Below are 18,250 nucleotides of genomic sequence, written 5' to 3'. Positions count from 1 at the left end.
CCCTCTACTGACTAAAGCCTCATCCAATCATTTATTGAAAAAAGAATATCTAATTAGTGTTTATAATGCATGAGAAAATGTATAATGCACCAGAAGAATCACCACCTGATTACCTATTAATACGATTATTTCTTAAGCACTTCACTACAAACCAGTGGTGTGATTATAGGCAGTTACTCAATGTTTTTGATCCTCAATTTTCTCATCAGTGAAATAAGCATAACAATATCTACCTTATGAGGTTGTTTGAAGCATGGAATGACATAATATATGTAATGTGCTTAGCACAATGCTTGGTGATAAGGCGTACTCTAAGATGTTTAATTTATTTAACAAAAGTTCATGTAGTGCTTGCTATATACCAACCACTTCTAGGTATTTGCAAATATTGGAACTTTGTAATAATTCTCTGTAGTAGGTGTTATTATTATCTCCATTCTAGAAATACAGACTGCGGCAGAGAGTTTAAGCAAGCGGCCAGAAGTCACACAACCAGTACGTGGCAAAGCAGGGATTAAGCACTCCTGCAGTCTGCTCTTAGAATTCGCGCTCCTTGCCCAGTTGCATCCCCCAAATACTTATTATTACTTATGAGAAAACTCTGCAAATTGGAAAACGCTCTACCACCAAAGATTAGCACCCTAGGGCAAAATGAGCCCTTTACCTCTCCCTCGATGTTCCCCAAGAGCTAAGTTCCCAGTGGACGTTGCCGTGAGCCCAGATCGCGCCACTGCACTCCAGCCTGGGTGGCAGGATGAGACTCTGTCTCAAACAAACAAAAACAAAAAAGTCAGTAAGTGGAGCGTAGTTGGCCCCGCCAACCGCCAGTACCCACCGCGGCCGCCACACCCCCCTCTTCGCGTCGCCTCTCTCCGCCCATGACTCTGACCCCACCCCTCGTCCCAGGAGGCCGCAGAGGCCGAGCCAACGCCTCGCGGGCTTCCACGTACGCACTCCAACGCCTCGCCACGAAGGAGAACACATCCGGGTCACTAGAGCCGGTGTCTCAGGCTCCGCCTCTTCCCCCCCTCACAAGGGCTAATCCCCACTTCCGACGATCTCGGGCCTTTTCCGCTTCTCTTTCCCCTCCTCAGGAGCGCCCCTCTGAGCCCCTCGCAGGAACCCGGCGGCTCGCTCTAATCCCGAATCTCCCCGAGGCGCGGACCTGCTCTGCGGTGTATCTTTGCGGGGTGTCCTGCGCTGAGGCCTGCCGCGCGCGGTGAGTCCGCGCAGACCTGACCTCGCGTCTCGCAGCTCGGTTGAGGCCGCCGCCGCCTTCTCGGGATGCCGCGGCCGGGGTCGCTGCCGCGCTGGGCTACCGCTGCAGGTCGTTGGTGCTGCAGGCTGCTTGCGCTGCTGCTGCTGGTGCCGGGACCCGGCGGCGCTTCTGAGATCACCTTCGAGCTTCCTGACAATGCCAAGCAGTGCTTCTACGAGGACATCGCTCAGGGCACCAAGTGCACCCTGGAGTTCCAGGTATCAGGGGCCTAGCAGTCCCTGGGCCCCAACTCGCGGCTCCAGGGTTGAGGCTGTAACTTGAAGGGATGGCCCTTTCCTGTCCGTGTTTCCCAGTTCTGGGGCTGATTGAAAAATCGCTTCTAGGTAGCTGATGCCCAGAATTTGACTTTCCTCTTTTAAACCTTGAGCGAGAGATGTTAAGTCCAGATGTTAAAATATATGAATTTCAGAAATGCTGCTTCTAGCCTTTCTTTGCATTCTCATTTTTAAGGCCTGTTGAAATTTCTCCCTTAAAAGATTCCCTTAAAGAAAATTATTTCTACTCTACAGTTCCCAGTGTCAATCCCCTACTCTGTAATCCGCACTTGAATTTAATTGGATTTGAAGTGCTGCCAGTGTCTAACTTCATTGCTTTTCAGTTTTACCAATATTAGGACTATCGGGTTAATGCGGTCCCTGTCGTTGGAAGAGCTCCATTACAGGTTGAACGGCCATTTGCCAAGGGTGTTGTAGAAAGAATTTCTGTGATGAGTGAGATGCCCCTTCTGATCTCTGGGATTATATAAAAAAGAAACTTTATTTAACAGAATGTGGTTTCTTCAGTTGGTTAGAACAGTCTTTACTGAGTTCCAATTTTGGTTGGTTGGCACATTTAACATTTGAGTAGCTATTGAATACTAGGTGCTAGTAATACAGAAGTGGTCGAAACAGACAGGGTCACTGCCATCATTCATGATTCCCCCCACATCCTACTCTTTTAACTGGTACCTGCTCATTCATCAGAACTGTGCCTTAAGAGCAGTAGATAGGATCCACGAAGGCTTCCTTTGGAAAATTATTTTAAGTTGAACTTTAAAGGATGGGCTGTAAATACCTTGTTAAGGGAGGAGGGGGAATAGCCTGTGGTAGTAGTGAACACTGATAATTTGAGGGCCATAGAGAAAGGTCCAGTGTGGTTGGGAATAAGGAGCCAGAGCAAGGGGTCAGCAGGGGCAGGCCAGATAGTGTTTTGCTGACCATGTTAAGGATTTGTTTTTCGTGAAAGCATGGGAAGCCATCAGAGGGTTATAAGCAGTTCAGCCATCAGAGGGTTATAAGCAGTTCAGTGATATGACCAGAGTATTCTTGGTAGCTACATTGATAATAACTTGTGCAGGTAGAGAAGTGGTGGTAAGATGTTGCAGAGTGGATGTGGAAGGCTGATTAGGAGGCTATTGTGGTGGTCCAGACAAGAAATGATAGTGGCTTAGAGTAGGGTGATAGCAATGGGGTAAGTGAAAAGTGAAAGGATTGGAGAGAATGTAGTAGGTAGAATCAACAGGACTTGGTGATTATATGGCTGTAGTGTGTCAGGGAGAGGAGGCTAAGGATGACCCTTAGGCGTAGTTACTTTCATGGATTAGCACCAGGGAACAGAAAAGAAGATCGCAGGAATTGTGATAAAAAGTATAAGCCAACGTTTTCTTTGTTTGAAGTTAATAAGCATTTCCTGGATGTTTATGTGTGCAGACTCAGTGATTAGTGATAAGGATGCTACTACAACGGCTAACAAATTAGCATCTGTTATGTGTAGACAGTATGCTAAGCATTTCAGGTGTATTCTCAGGGAAGCTCGATATGAGATTGATAAAGTTCTTACTCCTTTTTTACTGATGAAACTGAGGTTTAGATAGGCTAACCTTGGATAGATCCAAGGGCACAAAACTTAGAAGTAGCTGAATCAGTAATGCAGTCCCAAGTTAAATTCTTAACTTTATTATACTACCTCCCAGAGACTGACTTTGGCCTCAGAGAGCTTACATAAACGTATATAGTCATATAATGTTAAATGCAACAATAAAGGTATACACTAGGTATAGTGCTGGCAGAAGACAGAAGGATCTTCAGGGGAAATTCAGCTGAGGAGCTGATGTTAGAGCTGAGTCTGAAAGATAAATAGGAGTTTCTCTATAAGGCAGCAGTGGAGAGAAGAAAGGGCCCTAGGCAGTCATGTTCATGACAATTCCAGCAGACCTGAAATTAGCCTGAGTTCTATTGCTAACGTTTGTGCATGGCATTGAAATACACTGAATAATAATAGTTTTGTGACTATAGTTATATATATTAATAGTCACAAAACTATTATTACTAGCTTTAATATAAAGCTGTTATAATAGCCTTGTGACTGTGAGTTCAAGGGCTTTGGGGGCAGTTTGTCAACATTATTTATTGATAACAGTGAGATTGATGATTTGCTCCTGGTCTTAGTGAGACTACACTCCCAACCTAGAGTTCTGCTGTTGAGACTGGCCACATAGCAGGAATATGTCTATGTGACCAACAACATATTTAAAAATGCAGTCCAGACTCCATTTTGGGTTCCCTGGTTCCAAGGTGATTTCTTTCCACACCTGGGTTGTTCCAGATCTGAGAGGGTATGTGTCTGGCCACAGACCTAACAGAGGGGAACAAAGGAGCCCATACCTGACCTTTTCAGACTTCTTGCTGTGAGACAGCCTTTGGCTGTGATGTTTTATGTTATTTTCTTGTAATAAACTGTAGATTTGCAAACACTGTCATTTTGAGTCCTGTGATTGTTTAGCAAACTCACTGAATTGCCACTGTCAGTGCAGATGTAAAGCAAAGACTTGTTCAGAGAATTTCTGATAATCTGGTATTTTAGGAACATAGAACGAGTAACAGTGTGAATAAAAGAGGTTCTGAAGCCACCTGGGAGGAAGAACAGGTGAATAGTGTGTCATTGTTAACAGGCTTAGATTTTTCTGCAGGCCACAGGTAATTATCAAAACGTTTTAAGTGATTCCTCAATGGGAAATGAGGAAAGATGAGGAGATTGGCACCCCTCCTTCCCAGGAGACATTTGGCATCATGTTGGGAGAAGGGTAGCTACCTGCATTTAATGGGTAAATACCAGATGTGCTGCTAAAAATGTGCCCCAGTGCACAGGATAGTACAGGCTCCTACAATACAGAATTAGTCTGCTAAAAATGAGAATAATGCTAAGGTTGAGAAACCCTGAGTTAGAGGCAGAAGAGATTGGGTAGTGGGAAGACCTTTTAGGAAGTTGTGGCAGTAGTCCTGTCTGGATTGTGGTTTAGGAATGCAGTGAATTTGAGAGGGGCAAAAAGATTGAGAGATTTGTGTGATCATATGGATAGACAGGAATACTTAGTTTGGGATGATCCTCAGTTTCAATAGTAGGTGACTAGACAGGTTTAATGGGATACTATTAAGTGAGATTACTTGTTTTAATGTTTGATGGAAGAGAAGTAGGGTAATGATAAGTTCTGGTCTCATTCAGTTTGTATATATGTGTTTGATGATTCAGAATACAATGGTCAAGTATGAATAATTGAGTACAGCAAAATGAAGTTATTATTTTCACCTGGATAAAAAGTGAATCCCCATCCTTTTTGGTGAGGATGGGGATTGGTAAATGCCCAATTGATAAGACAGTTATATCAAAACATTTTATCTTTATATTAACATTTACATATTTTTACAGTTTCCTAAGTGCATAATTATTTTCATTTGATTATCAAAATGATCTGCAACATAGTTCAGTTAGTCATCTTCTCTCTGAAGTGGGAAAAGGTCACACAGGTCACAGATCCTTCTTTTAAGTCTCTGTTCTACAGACCTAGAATGTCAGTATGCTAACCAAGAGGGTTCAAGGTTGAAAATAATCTTGTGCTACCCAATCACATGGTGGTTTGGGAACCCTTCAACCCAATGTCTCTTCCTAATCATGTCTTTCACAAGTGGATACTCTCACTATACTCTCACTCTGTTTCTTCACCTCTCTCCACTCCCTCTTTCTTCCTACTCAGTTCTTTCTCATGTAAGGAAGCCTTTCTCTTTAATCCTTTCCCCCTTTTGTCTCTTACAATATTGTCCAGTGACCACAGGAAAAATCTCTCCCTCCTCTGTTTGTACAACCCAAATGGCTGGAATTGTAACTGATTAAACATAAGCCCTTGAACAATAGTTCTACAGTTCTGTTCAGACTCATGTCACCTACCTCCAGCCTTCCTTTCAGTATGTTTCCCCTTAATACAGGCTTTCCAGATAAACAGACTTGTTTGCCTCTATGTTTTTTTGTTTTTGCTTTAATCACAAGTGTTTCAACAATATTTTGTTTAATCAGTTTTGTGTCTCCTGAAAACAAGGTTGTAAATGATTATATACTTTTAGAATAGCCCACTCCATTACTCATCTCATAGTGTAGTTCAAAACAAAATATGTATCAAAGTCCATATATTTGACTATAAAAGAACTTAAGAAACACAACCTATATGTAATTTGGCAGTAAAATGAGCCTAAGTTCTATGATAGAAGTATGCATGGAGTGTAATCCTAAAGATTGACCTACCTTATTACTTCACTGTCTGTGTGTGCTTGGATGATGCTAATAGGAAAGTGAGTGAGAAAATTTTCAGAAGGAAAATATTGCAGGCAGTAAACTTAAAGGTTAAGAATATGACTTTGGAGTTCAAGTTCTGCCTGTGCCTCTTACTAGATAAATAGTCTCGAATAGGTCACTTATTTAACATCAATTTTTCAATCTGTCAAATGGAAGGAAGAAAAGTCTCTTGTAGGGTTGCTGGGAGAATTAAGTGATACAATAGATCTACATTCATTAGCACAGTTGTCTGGCTAGTTCAAAGTGAATAAAAGTTGGAGGAAACTTGTTTGGATTCTGTAAAGTTTAGTTGAAGTAAAATCTCCTCCCAAGTTCCATCCACTGGTGAAAATCAAAAAATGTAAAATTGTCTGTGATAGTAAGTCCTTTGCTCATTACTTTATTGCCATTTTCATAGAAAATCTGATTAAATCTGATTAATTTTTCAGACTTTTTGCAGTGACTTTTTTTTTTTTTAATTTCTTACAGGTGATTACTGGTGGTCACTATGATGTAGACTGTCGATTAGAAGATCCTGATGGTAAAGTGTTATACAAAGAGATGAAGAAACAGTATGATAGTTTTACCTTCACAGCCTCCAAAAATGGGACATACAAATTTTGCTTCAGCAATGAATTTTCTACTTTCACACATAAAACTGTATATTTTGATTTTCAAGTTGGAGAAGACCCACCTTTGTTTCCTAGTGAGAATCGAGTCAGTGCTCTTACCCAGGTAAATAAAAAATCAATATAATGTTGGTATGTTTAAAAGGAGGAAAAAAGCATAATTTAATATCATGCACTAACTGATGAGCACGGAATTTTGAGACAATCTTTAAAATATATCTTATTTGTTACATAGTAGGCATTTCACAGAGAACTATTATAGTGAAAAATAATGTGAAAGCTTTTATGAACTTTTTAAGTATAAAGGGAGAAAGAAGCATTAAAATACGAGGAAGTCACTAAGGTAGAAACATCAATAGTAAAAGAAGTTTGGGAAGGCTGAGCAATGTTCCAGTCTTCTGAAGCATTTTTTTTAATCCCTGAAGGAATGTAGCTATCATCCTCATTAGGCTGGTGTAACTGGAAGCAAAATAATGCCTAAATTAGTAGATAAATAGTACCACATGATAGCCTTTATACCATTACTTAGTGTTACTCAAGCTGCTGTTAACAGTAATTTGTGCTGTAACTTTAGGTAAAATAGTGAAGATTAATGGCAAGTCATTTCACAAAAATAGTTATAAAAGCTAAATTCAGTTTTGTTTTGGAGAAATAGACAAAGATAGTGTAAAAAAAATTAAACCCAATGAACAGCTATTGCTTAGGTGATGAGGACTATTTTATTTCTAGTTCAAATACAGCAAAATCCAAAATGCTTCAAAATGCAAAACTTTTTTTTTTAGGCTCCAACCTGACGCCACAAGTGGAAAATTGTACATCTGACCTCATGACACATTGTTGAGAATATCATATATAGTTGCCTTAAGACTCTATGTATAAGGTGTATATGAAACATAATTGTAGACCTGGGTCCCATCACAAAGATATCTCATTGTGTATATGTAGACATTCCAAAATCAGAAAAAATCTGAAATTCAAAACATTTCTGGTCCCAAACATTTTGGATAAGGGATACTTAACCTGTGTGGGCTTAGATCATATCTAAAAGTTCTCAATTAGGCATGAAAAGGAATTATTTACCACCTATTTGTTAAAACCTTAAACTGGTATTTTAGTGTTCCCAGGTTCTATTTAGTCTCTTGGCCAAAGTCATGGTGAAAGAGGCAGTTTTAAGAATGTGTAAAAGCCTTAATTCATAAACCTGTAAGAATCAGTAAGATGTATTCAAATACTCTTAATTTTAGAAATGTTCTCTTTATTTTAAAGTCCCGTGTGAAAGACATTTTGCTTTGTAAAATGATGTTTCTCTGGGGTCAGTACCTTAACCTGTATCCATTCCTTCATGAATTTTAACTTATATAAGGCGGCTTATTCTAAAAACCTAAGTGGGTAAATATAAGAAATGAATGGTAATAAAGCATTTAGTAACACACTCTTCTTTATCCATACTACGTTTTTTATTTTTTTAGTCTCATTTTTCTACTTTCAAAAAGCTAATGTCTCGTATAATAGGGATATTTATAAAGCAACTTTTCCTACTTTAAAATTGAAAATTACCAGCTAGTAAGTCAGAATAAAATTACTGGCTAGTAATGCGGAATAAATGATAAGAGTTTTACTCTCACCATTTTTTACCCATTGATAAAATGATGGATTTAGAGTAGGCAATGATCACCAGTCACTACTAAAACCATTAAGTAAAAGGCTGGTGGGGAACTTTTTAGTGAGTGGATCAGACTGAATGATCATTCACAAATGGAGAGATAACTAGACATTACATGTCTTGTGATAATATGCAGTAAGAAGTACACAACACTGACTACTAGGCGTTCCCACCCAGAACATTGCACCTGAATTCCATCAAGTCTCTACCTCCAAATGCCAATTTACAAGACATACAAAGGATAAAGGAACAGCACGGGAATGCAGTCAGCAAAATCCAGAAAGTGAGAAATGCCACAGGATAGGGGTCCTCTTTCCCCCAACTTTCTTCAGTAAATAGGTGGCAAGGAAAAAAGAAAAAAACAAGGAAAAAAGCCTAAAGATTAACGAAGACTTAACCAGATGATTGTGTTAACCTTACTTGGATTCTAATTTGAAAATAAATTCTGAGACAATAGGGGAAATTTGAACAGTATTTCCTGACTTTAAGGAACTGTTTTAAATTATTTTATGTGTTATAATACTATTGGGGTTATGTTTTTAAAAAGTGTTATCTTTTAGAAATAAAGTATAAAAGTATTTGTAACTGCAGTAATAAAAAATCTGGGATTTGCTTTAAAAATAATTGGGGAAAATACATGGGGAATGTAGATGATTAGCCATGTGCTAATTGTTATTGACATGGTAGGAGTTCATTGTACTTTCTCATTACTTTTGGATATGTATGGAAGTTTTCACTATAAAAGTTTCTTTAAAAAATCACATCTCAAAAGTTGTATGGATGCATGTAGTTTAATTTCTGTGATTTTCTCTAATCCAGTAGTTCTTAACCCATACCCCACGGACAGGCTTGAAGGAGTTCCTAAACATTCTGCATTTGCATCAACTCCTTGCTTTTATGTTTACTTTGCAGGTGAAGAATCCCTGGGCAACATGTCATTTTGAGAATACAGAGAAAGCAAAGAAATGCTAGAAGCACATCTCTCTGTAGTTCCTTATCACAAATTAGAAATCATTTTAGCACAGTTTTGCAAATTTTTCATTCCTAGGGACCAAACAAAGCAAGGACAACAAAAACATTTGACTCTTCTAATAGGTTAATGCAGTTTGTTTGCCTCCTAATTTCTTACATTTTTAAAAAGCAGTTTTAATAGAGTATTTTAATAATTATTCCTTTCATACTTTGGCAGAACTTTATTAAATGTTATTTTCTAATGTCTGTTTTCCTTAACTAAAATTAAGACAACCTTAGATTTGATGTAAAAATTTAATACATGGTTTGCTGCATAAAATAATAATAAAACATGTATTTTACAAGTAGGATTAAGTTTGCAGCAATAGAAAAATATTAAACATGGTATACAAAAAAATTAGTCACTTAACCTTTCTAAAAACAGATGGTATAATAAATGTATAAAAAGGCAAGCTGTTATTAGCTAAAGGTTCACGAACTGATTACACAGTGAAACTGAAACTTGCATCCTGTTGGGAGCATACATATTGGTTTAGTTGACGGCTTGAGGGAAAAGGCTGATTAAACAAATAGATAAATATTAAAAAAAATTTATTCCTCTTCTGATTATATCCTTTTCAGATTTAAAAGTTACCTAACGATTTTGATGTTGTGGCTGTTTTAAACATAGTTCAAAGAACTTTGACTAATTCAGCCTTTTATTTTTGTACCAAGTTTTGTTTATTTTTATAGGTATTTGGGCTTTGACTTATATTCTCATTATTGGTGAACTTACTGCCATTCTCTTCCTTCTAATTCTTCTTTAAAGAACTTGGGGTGGAAATTCTGTAGTCACCAACCTTAGCTGATAAGTATTTCTGCTATTGTTAGCTTAGTGTTCCATCTGCCACCTTACTGATGCCATGGCTGTGACATCTCAGTTGGGGAAAACAGCTGCTTCATGAGATCTCTAGCCTTAACAGTTGTCCTAGTGAAAATGAGTAGGAGGGTTTCACCGCAAGGACAACTGGCATAAATGTATGAATGAATGCCAGATTAGTAGCATGTTAATCAAAAGAGGAATTGAGATCAAATTGAAAAAAAAGCTGAATATGACAGATGAAGTCTACACAAAGTATCGCACATACTGACTGAAAATATTTCTCTTTAGATGGAATCTGCCTGTGTTTCAATTCACGAAGCTCTGAAGTCTGTCATTGATTATCAGACTCATTTCCGTTTAAGAGAAGCTCAAGGCCGAAGCCGAGCAGAGGATCTAAATACCAGAGTGGCCTATTGGTCAGTAGGAGAAGCCCTCATTCTTCTGGTGGTTAGCATAGGGCAGGTATTTCTTTTGAAAAGCTTTTTCTCAGATAAAAGAACCACCACAACTCGTGTTGGATCATAACTACGTTTTGAGATTTGATGCACCATTGCCACTGTAATTGCTGTCCTCTAATTTAGGTACTGAAGAACTTAATATTGACAACATTTTTAAAACCTTACTCGTACACTTGTTGGGAGGGATGTACAATGCATATCCCCAAACTGTGGAAAGGACACCTTTTTTTATTTGTAAAGGTGGAAAAACTTTGGAACTCATTTTGGGCTATTCATGTTAAATAATCAATACCAATGATCTACTCTGTTCTTGGTTGTTTATATCTACTCTTGGCACACTAAACTTTGGTATTTTGATTCCTTTTAACCATTTAAAACTACTTTTCTTATAGGTAGATGATATTTTAAAAACCTTGGATTTAATGTCTACATGTTATGGAGGAACAAAATTGCCTTTTGTTTATAAGAAAACCAAATGTGATGAACTGTAGCCCAAGCCCTGTTCTGCACTGTTCAATTTTATGGAGGGAAAAAAAAAATCTACCATAGGAATGCTAGTTAATATTGATACATCATGGTATAATTTATTTCTCACTAGCTTAGAAAATGTCAAACTTTTGCTTTTTGGGTTTATTCTATGATTTATAACCAGCTATGCTATTTTTTCATAAAGGCATTTGTAGCACACAGAAAACAGTGTGTTTGAGTATCATAATAGAGTTTATACAGGCCTTAAAAATCAGACTGTTTATAACAGGTAGAAATATTACAGAATAATTTAAGACACTACAATGGGGGCAAATGAAATAGGAAAATTTTTGTTGAGTTACCTGTACTCATTACATTTGCAGTGCTTTCACAAAGAAAAAAGGAGATATGTTTAATTTTAACATTTTAATTGGGTGGCTCTTGCCCTTATATGACTTTAATGTCTGTGAGTCATTCCCAGCTTAAATGAACAATTGTTAATATTGGTATCACATAAGTGCCATACATTCTATCCTCATAGGTGTGATGCACTGAAAAGTTAGTTGCTTTCCTTTTTTTCTTTTTTTTTTTTTGTCTTGCATATTTTATTTCTGTAGTTTCTGGTTAGCTACCCTAAAGTGATTTAAAAATTCAGAATGCTATGTGTTTTCTATTCGGTAATCTTCATTGACTGTTCTTTATTTAATTAGTATTAAATAGTGCATATTCTGTACACTGTAGAGTTTACATTGTGTTTGCATCTTATAACTTGCATAGATTGAGCTGACTGAAATAAGATTTTGTTCTGAGTATTATCTGATAGAATACAAGATGATTCAAAATTGTATAGCTATTTAAAGCTTTTCTGCTGTTTTTTTTTTTAATTGCAACTGCTTTTCTGCCATGCCTCTCTTCTCTACCCAAAGGTGATGAGTTCTGAACAAGACTGTCATATTGTAGAGACTTTGATATGTGATACCATAGAATACAGATTGGATAACCATCCTACTCACTTACCGTTACTGACTAAAGTTTAACTCTTAATTCTAAGTATCTTAAAATGCATATATACACTTCTTGCATGTAAGAGCAAAACAAATTCAAGTTGTCATGCTTGGTAATTTCAGATGCCACAGTATAGCAGAGTGAACATGTTTTCAACCCTTTAATTTTTTAAGATTTTTGAAGACCAAATAACTACTCTTTAAATAATATTTATCAATGGATTAAGAAGTAAAGTTTAAGATTTTTCAGATTTATCAATTTTGGTTATTGTATTGAAGTTGTCCTGCAGCTTTATAAGTGTCCCTGTCTATTTAAATTTGAGAGTTGTAAGCACTAATGTTAATGTGATTGATCAGCATGGGCATATGTAAAATGTCCTTTTCTGGTTGCGCCTCTATGCTATTGTGTTCAGATACTCACACCATAATTAAACAGTAAGGTATAGATCTTGCTGAGTTTGGCATAGATAGTGCACTCATTTAATCTGTACCTCTCAAAATTTCATAATACTAGAATATTACCGCAAATAATTTTTGGTGAAACTATTGAGATATATTAAAATTTTTGAAATCACTACTGTTAACCTGTTATAGAAAATAATGTGGGCTGAGTCTAGTTTCTATGTAACTGGTTAAATTTTGATGGTTGTTTATGCTCAACTGGATATGTATATGTAAATGAGAAAATACATACCTATCCAGACATAAATGCTAAGTAATGTTTTTTTCTTCCTCCAACTACATAATTTGTAACTCATCATTTTTCCTTAATCCTTTCCTAATGTGTTGCAGCAGTTTGAATTTCCCAAATATTTATGTTTGGACATAATGGCTCAGAATACATATTTGAACATCATAGTTGTATATATTTTTAAAGTAGAATAAATAATGGAAAGCAACTTGATATATAAGTTTATACTAAAATTTCAACTGTGTGAAGATACATTTTAAGGTATTACTTTGCTAATAATCTACACTTTTTTTTTTTTCTATTAAACAAATGGTTTGTGGTTCACAACTTTCATCCAAGCTTGGTAATAACTTTGAAAATACAGTGGACTGAAAGCAAATTTATTCTTTTAAATTTCATTTAAATCTCTGTACTATGCATTTTTGTTTTAGTTTGTAAATGTGTAACATTTATAGTTAAATAGGACAAAGCAGGCCCTATGACTATTGTTTTCAAAAATTAAATTAATATATAAATAATTCAGAGGGGTTTTTCATTTACTTTTGAAAACAAGAAATTTCTTTAACAGGATTGCACCTACCAATTTCCTGTAGAATAAAAAAAAAAATTTTCAACAAACTGACTTCACTTGTTTCTGTCAGGATTTAAATCTTTCTAAAGCTCCTTATAAACTTAAATCCTGGAGTACAGTTCTATAATGAGAGTGATTATTTATTTGGTATTTTATTAAAATATCTAAGGGACTGTCCAAAAAAGAAGAAATATCACGTCTATACTGCCTAATTTTTAACCTCCTCTTTGCATTCCTTACCGAAAGTTTGTGTAGTTCAAAAGCATTTAAATCATCATTTGCTCCAAAGAGGTCTTAATTTTTAAGTAAATTTATTTTAGGTTGTATAATACCCAGTTGTATCAGTGTTTTTCTTAATACTGTGGTCAGAGGGGACAGTCTGGTTCCTGGGCACAATTCTCCATAAACAACAGGGAAATAACTGTAAATATAGGTTAACATTTATTGAATGCTTACCTTGTGCTAGATGCTTGCTGAGTATTTCTATTGACATATTTAATATTTGCAATGATTCCATGCAATAAAGATATTACTCCCATTTTATAGATGAGGAAACTGAGGCATAGAGGGGTTAAGAAATCTCATCTCACACAGTAATTAGCAGAGTTTGAATATGAACCATAGCAGTCTGGCTCCAGAGCCCTCTTTCTCAAGCACTATGTAATACCGCCTTACAAAAAAACAATTAAGGATAGATCTCTGAAGGCTTAGCTATCTTGATTTCACTATAGCTCAGCAGTGGTTCAGTGCTTTGGCTTTGGAGTCACAGCCCAATTCAAGTCATGGTTGTGTGACTTTGGATTTTATTAACTATATATTTCTGTTTTCCATCTGCTGCTAAGGTGTTGCCATCTGATGTAAGGAGAATGAAATGTTTATGAAACACTGAGGATCAGTGCCTAGCATATACAAGCACTTAGTAATTCTATTTTTATCATTAGTCTAATTCTGGTCTCTTGATCTTTTTTTAGTTCCTAAAGTCCTTACTATGACTTCTATTCATGTGGCTCCTATATGAATAATACATGACACAACTATGAAAGTGTTTGAATGTCTGTCATGCACATAATGGTCTGCTAGAAGTTTCAAAAATTAATAAGACAGGCTGGGCACGGTGGCTCATGCCTGTAATCCAAGCACTGTGGGAGGCCGAGATAGACAGATCACCTGAGGTCAGGCATTTGAGACTGGCCTGGCCAACATGGTGAAACCCTGTCTCTACTAAAAATACAAAAATTAGCGGGGCATGGTGGCACCTGCCTGTAATTCCAGCTACTCGGGAGGCTGAGGCAGGAGAATCACATGAACCCAGGGGGTGGAGGTTGCAGTGAGCCAAGATTGCACCACTGCAGTCCAGCCTGGGCTACAGAGCAGGACTTGGTCTCAAAAAAAAAATGAGTAAGACAGTCTGACTGCCAGGAACATAACCTAGTTGGTGTACATAGGATAGCTGTATGAGCAACTAATGTTACACAGGTAATGAAGCAGAATGGACTCTAAGGGTCTACCATATTTACAGAGTCCTAAAGGAATAAGAGAATATGAAGGTCAAAAGACTTATTCCTTAGGGAGTTTTACATCATCTCCCCACAGCGGAAGCCCTGGTTATGTGACTATGCCAGTAATTGAGTGGTTTATCTTCAGTTTATGGATATGGGTATTAACCAGTCCCTCTTGCTACAGATTGAAAAACATGTTCTTTAATTTTGTTAACAATAAAAGTGATATTTGATCTCCTGACTAACTTCTCCATCTCAGGAGTTTCCAAATTCTGGAGGAAAATACAAGGATGTTATCCTATTTTTATCATTAGGAAGCAGCTTCCTTGCTGAAATTTAGATACAAAAGTGACACTGGTCTGGCATACTCTGTTTTTAGTGCTGGAGGATTCCTAATGATCACTACTATCTCGAAAAGGCAACAGCGTAAGAATTTGATAAGTAATTGTTCAAATAACAAAGTCTACCCATAATTCCATCATTCTTTTTGGTGTATTTCAGTTTTTATAGATATTTGTGTATTTTTAAAAGAAATTGGTATTGTACTGTCTATAACAAATTTTTACACTTTTACATTGAAATTATATAGAAGAGCACATTCAGGATGTACAATTTAATGAGAAGAAAAGTTATAAAACAGATACTCATATATCCAATGCTCAGGTAAAGAAATATAACATTGTGACTACCTTAGAAAGCTCCTATGTATCCTTTCCTGGTCAGTTTCCTGAATCACCTCGAGAGATAACCAATGTTCTGCTTGTAATGCAAATAATCTTTTCTTCGTATTTTTACCAGTTAAATATACTAGTTCTCACATTTTTTTAAAAAAATTTCTACATCATCGTAAACTGATATTTTTGTAAATATACAATCATGTACTTGAATGTACTGGCACTGTCAGATTACTGTCAGCATTTCTAAAGTTTATGCATGTTTACTCACTTTATGTGCTTCTCTCTCCATCAACCAATGACAGGTGATCAATATGGGATCAGTATGGGACCACATTTAGAGTAGTACTGATGCCTGCATTCCTTAAAAGTAGTCTAAACAATCAGACAGAAGTAAACATTAATAAAATTTAGTAAAGTATTAAATTATATTTAATAAATAGAAATGTCACTTTTTTGTGACTTGCTGAATGTTTAGCATCATCCATGGTGATGCATATGGCAATAGTTTTTGTTACTATGTTTTAACATTAATATACCACCGTTATGTATCTCTTCCGTGAAGGCAGTTGGATCATTCCGCCTTTTTTGCTATTTTGAACAAAGCCACTATGAACATCCCTGTATATATGTCAGGTTGTACATGTGTATGATCTCTTGAGAATACATCTAGCAATGGAATTGGTGAGTCATATGTGTATCTTCAAATTTACTAGGTAATACCTAACTTTTCCAAAGTAATTAATCAGTGCTTTCACCAGCAGCATTAGAAGGTTCCACATTTATAAAACTTTGGAAAATCTGGGCTTGTAATGGTACCTCATTGTTGCTTAATTTGCATTTCCATGAGGTTAATTATTTTTTTGTACAATTTACTATTTGGATTTCCCTTTTTGCTAAGTTGCTATTTAAATTATTTGTCCATTTTTTTAAATTTGACTTTTTTAAGTTAATAAAATTCCTTCATGTACCAAGAATACTTAATCATTTGGTTATAACTGTTATAAATGTCTTCTCACAGTTCTCTATCTTTCTGCTCCTAGTGAAATGTAACCATGTTTTTCTCTATTTCTGGTGTGTTTGTGTCTTGTTTAAAAAATACTTCCCTTAGGTCATGAATATCTTCTATACTGTGTTCTAAAATATGTGTAGTTTTGTTTTCTACTTAAATTGAATTTCGTTTTGTGGGTGAGGTAAGTATCCAGTTTCTTTTTTTCTCCTCTCGTTTCTTGAAAAGTCATCTTTCTCAATTGGTTGGACATGCCATTTCTGTCATCTATGAAATGCTCATATTTACATGAGTCTATTTCTGGGCTCTTTTATTCCATTGATCAGTTTGCCCATATATCAGTAACACACTGTCACAGCTTCTAAAAGTCTTGATATTTGGTAAAATAAGTCTTTTTATACCCTGTTCTTCAAGATTTTGGCTGCAATCAGTTTTTTGCATTTTTATACAAATTTTGGAATTTCAACAAAACAAAATTGTTAGGATTTTGATTTGGATTGTATTTTACCTGTGAACAAATTCTTTATAATAGGGCATTTTTTGGTGAGTTAATGTCTTTCCATTGTATCTGAATAAAATCATAATTGTCTTCATAGAAATACTGTATACATATACTTCCTTAATTTTACTTTCTTGTATCTTTATGTTTTTGATGCTATCATTATAAATGATATCTTTTAAGATTTTAATTTTTTGTTGGTATGTGGAAAAACTTTTTAAATTAATTTTTCTATTCATCAAACCTGCAAAAATCTTTTTTTAAATCTAGTAATTTATACATTCTTTTGTACTTTCTATAAGTAATGATACATTTGTCTGTCTTTCTATTCTCCCTTTCTTTACTTTTTCTTGCCTAATTACATTTGCAGGGACCTCCACTATAATGTTGAATAGGTTATGTGTAGGCATTCTTGTTTTGTTTCTGTTTTCTGGGAATGCTTTCAAAGTATCCTGTAAGCATTTTATGGTATTTTTATTAAATTTAGAAATTTCCCACCTATCTTTAGTTTACTAAGAGTTTTTTATAATCATAGATGATATAAAATTTTGAATTTTATCAAAAAGCTCTATTGAGAAAATCATGATTTTTCTGCCTTTATTCTCTGAATGTGGTCAGTTACATGAACTGGATTCCTGTTGTTAAGCCAGCCTTTTCTTCCTAGGGTAAAAACAACCTGGCATGATGTGGTTTATTTTTAATAGCTGGATTTGTTTTAAGATTTTTGCTTAATATTAAGCCTGGTTTAGCCTTATAAAGTGAGTTGGAAAGTGGCTTTCTTTTCCTGTTTTCTGGGAAAGCTTGTATATAATCTTTACGTTACTTCTTCCTTGACTGTTTATTAGAAATTGTACGTAAAGTGTGTTTGGGGTCTGGTGTCTTCTTTATAGGATGCTGATTCAATTTCTTTTTATTAATAAGATTCAGCTTTTCTGTCTTTTATGTAATATTGGTAAATTGCATATTCCTATGAATCTTTCCATTTCATCTACACTTTCAAATTTATTAGTACTGTGTTTTTCTTGTATACTTAACATATGCCAGATCTGTAAGGATGGTATTTGTATTCCTTATATTGTATCTGGGATTGTTTGTATCTTTTTTCCTTGACTAGTCTTGACAGAGGTTTATCACACTTATTATAAATTTTTTAAAGCCAGTATTTTTGTTTTTCTTCTTTGTTATATTCTTTTCTGTTTTATTGATTTCAGCTTTTTCTTTCCATGTTAATTTGCCATATTGTAGTGGATGGTTAGCTCCTCAAATTTTCGACTTTCTATTCTCATTTACATATTTAAAGCTATAGTTTCCATCCAAGTGCTATTTTATCTCTTGTGTTAGTTTTCTATGCCAGGTAACAAATTACCATCGATTTACTGGTTTATAACAGC

At 35.8% G+C, this 18,250-nt stretch overlaps 1 protein-coding gene across 1 annotated transcript; it reads left to right on the top strand.

Annotated features, from left to right (window-relative positions):
- The first annotated feature begins 1,040 nt into the window (after window positions 1-1,040).
- On the top strand, window positions 1,041-18,018 carry TMED7 (transmembrane p24 trafficking protein 7). Its single transcript, XM_012438672.2, has 3 exons — window positions 1,041-1,476; window positions 6,350-6,595; window positions 10,275-18,018. Exons 1-3 carry the CDS (start codon window positions 1,285-1,287, stop codon window positions 10,509-10,511), a joined length of 675 nt encoding a protein of 224 aa, XP_012294095.1. The 5' UTR covers window positions 1,041-1,284; the 3' UTR covers window positions 10,512-18,018.
- Window positions 18,019-18,250: the final 232 nt, after the last annotated feature.

This window comes from Aotus nancymaae, unplaced genomic scaffold, assembly GCF_030222135.1.
Source record: "Aotus nancymaae isolate 86718 unplaced genomic scaffold, 86718_ANA_hifiasm-v0.15.2.pri h1tg000014l, whole genome shotgun sequence".
Classification (NCBI taxonomy): Eukaryota; Metazoa; Chordata; class Mammalia; order Primates; family Aotidae; genus Aotus; species Aotus nancymaae.
This window is presented reverse-complemented; position numbering and strand designations above follow the sequence as displayed.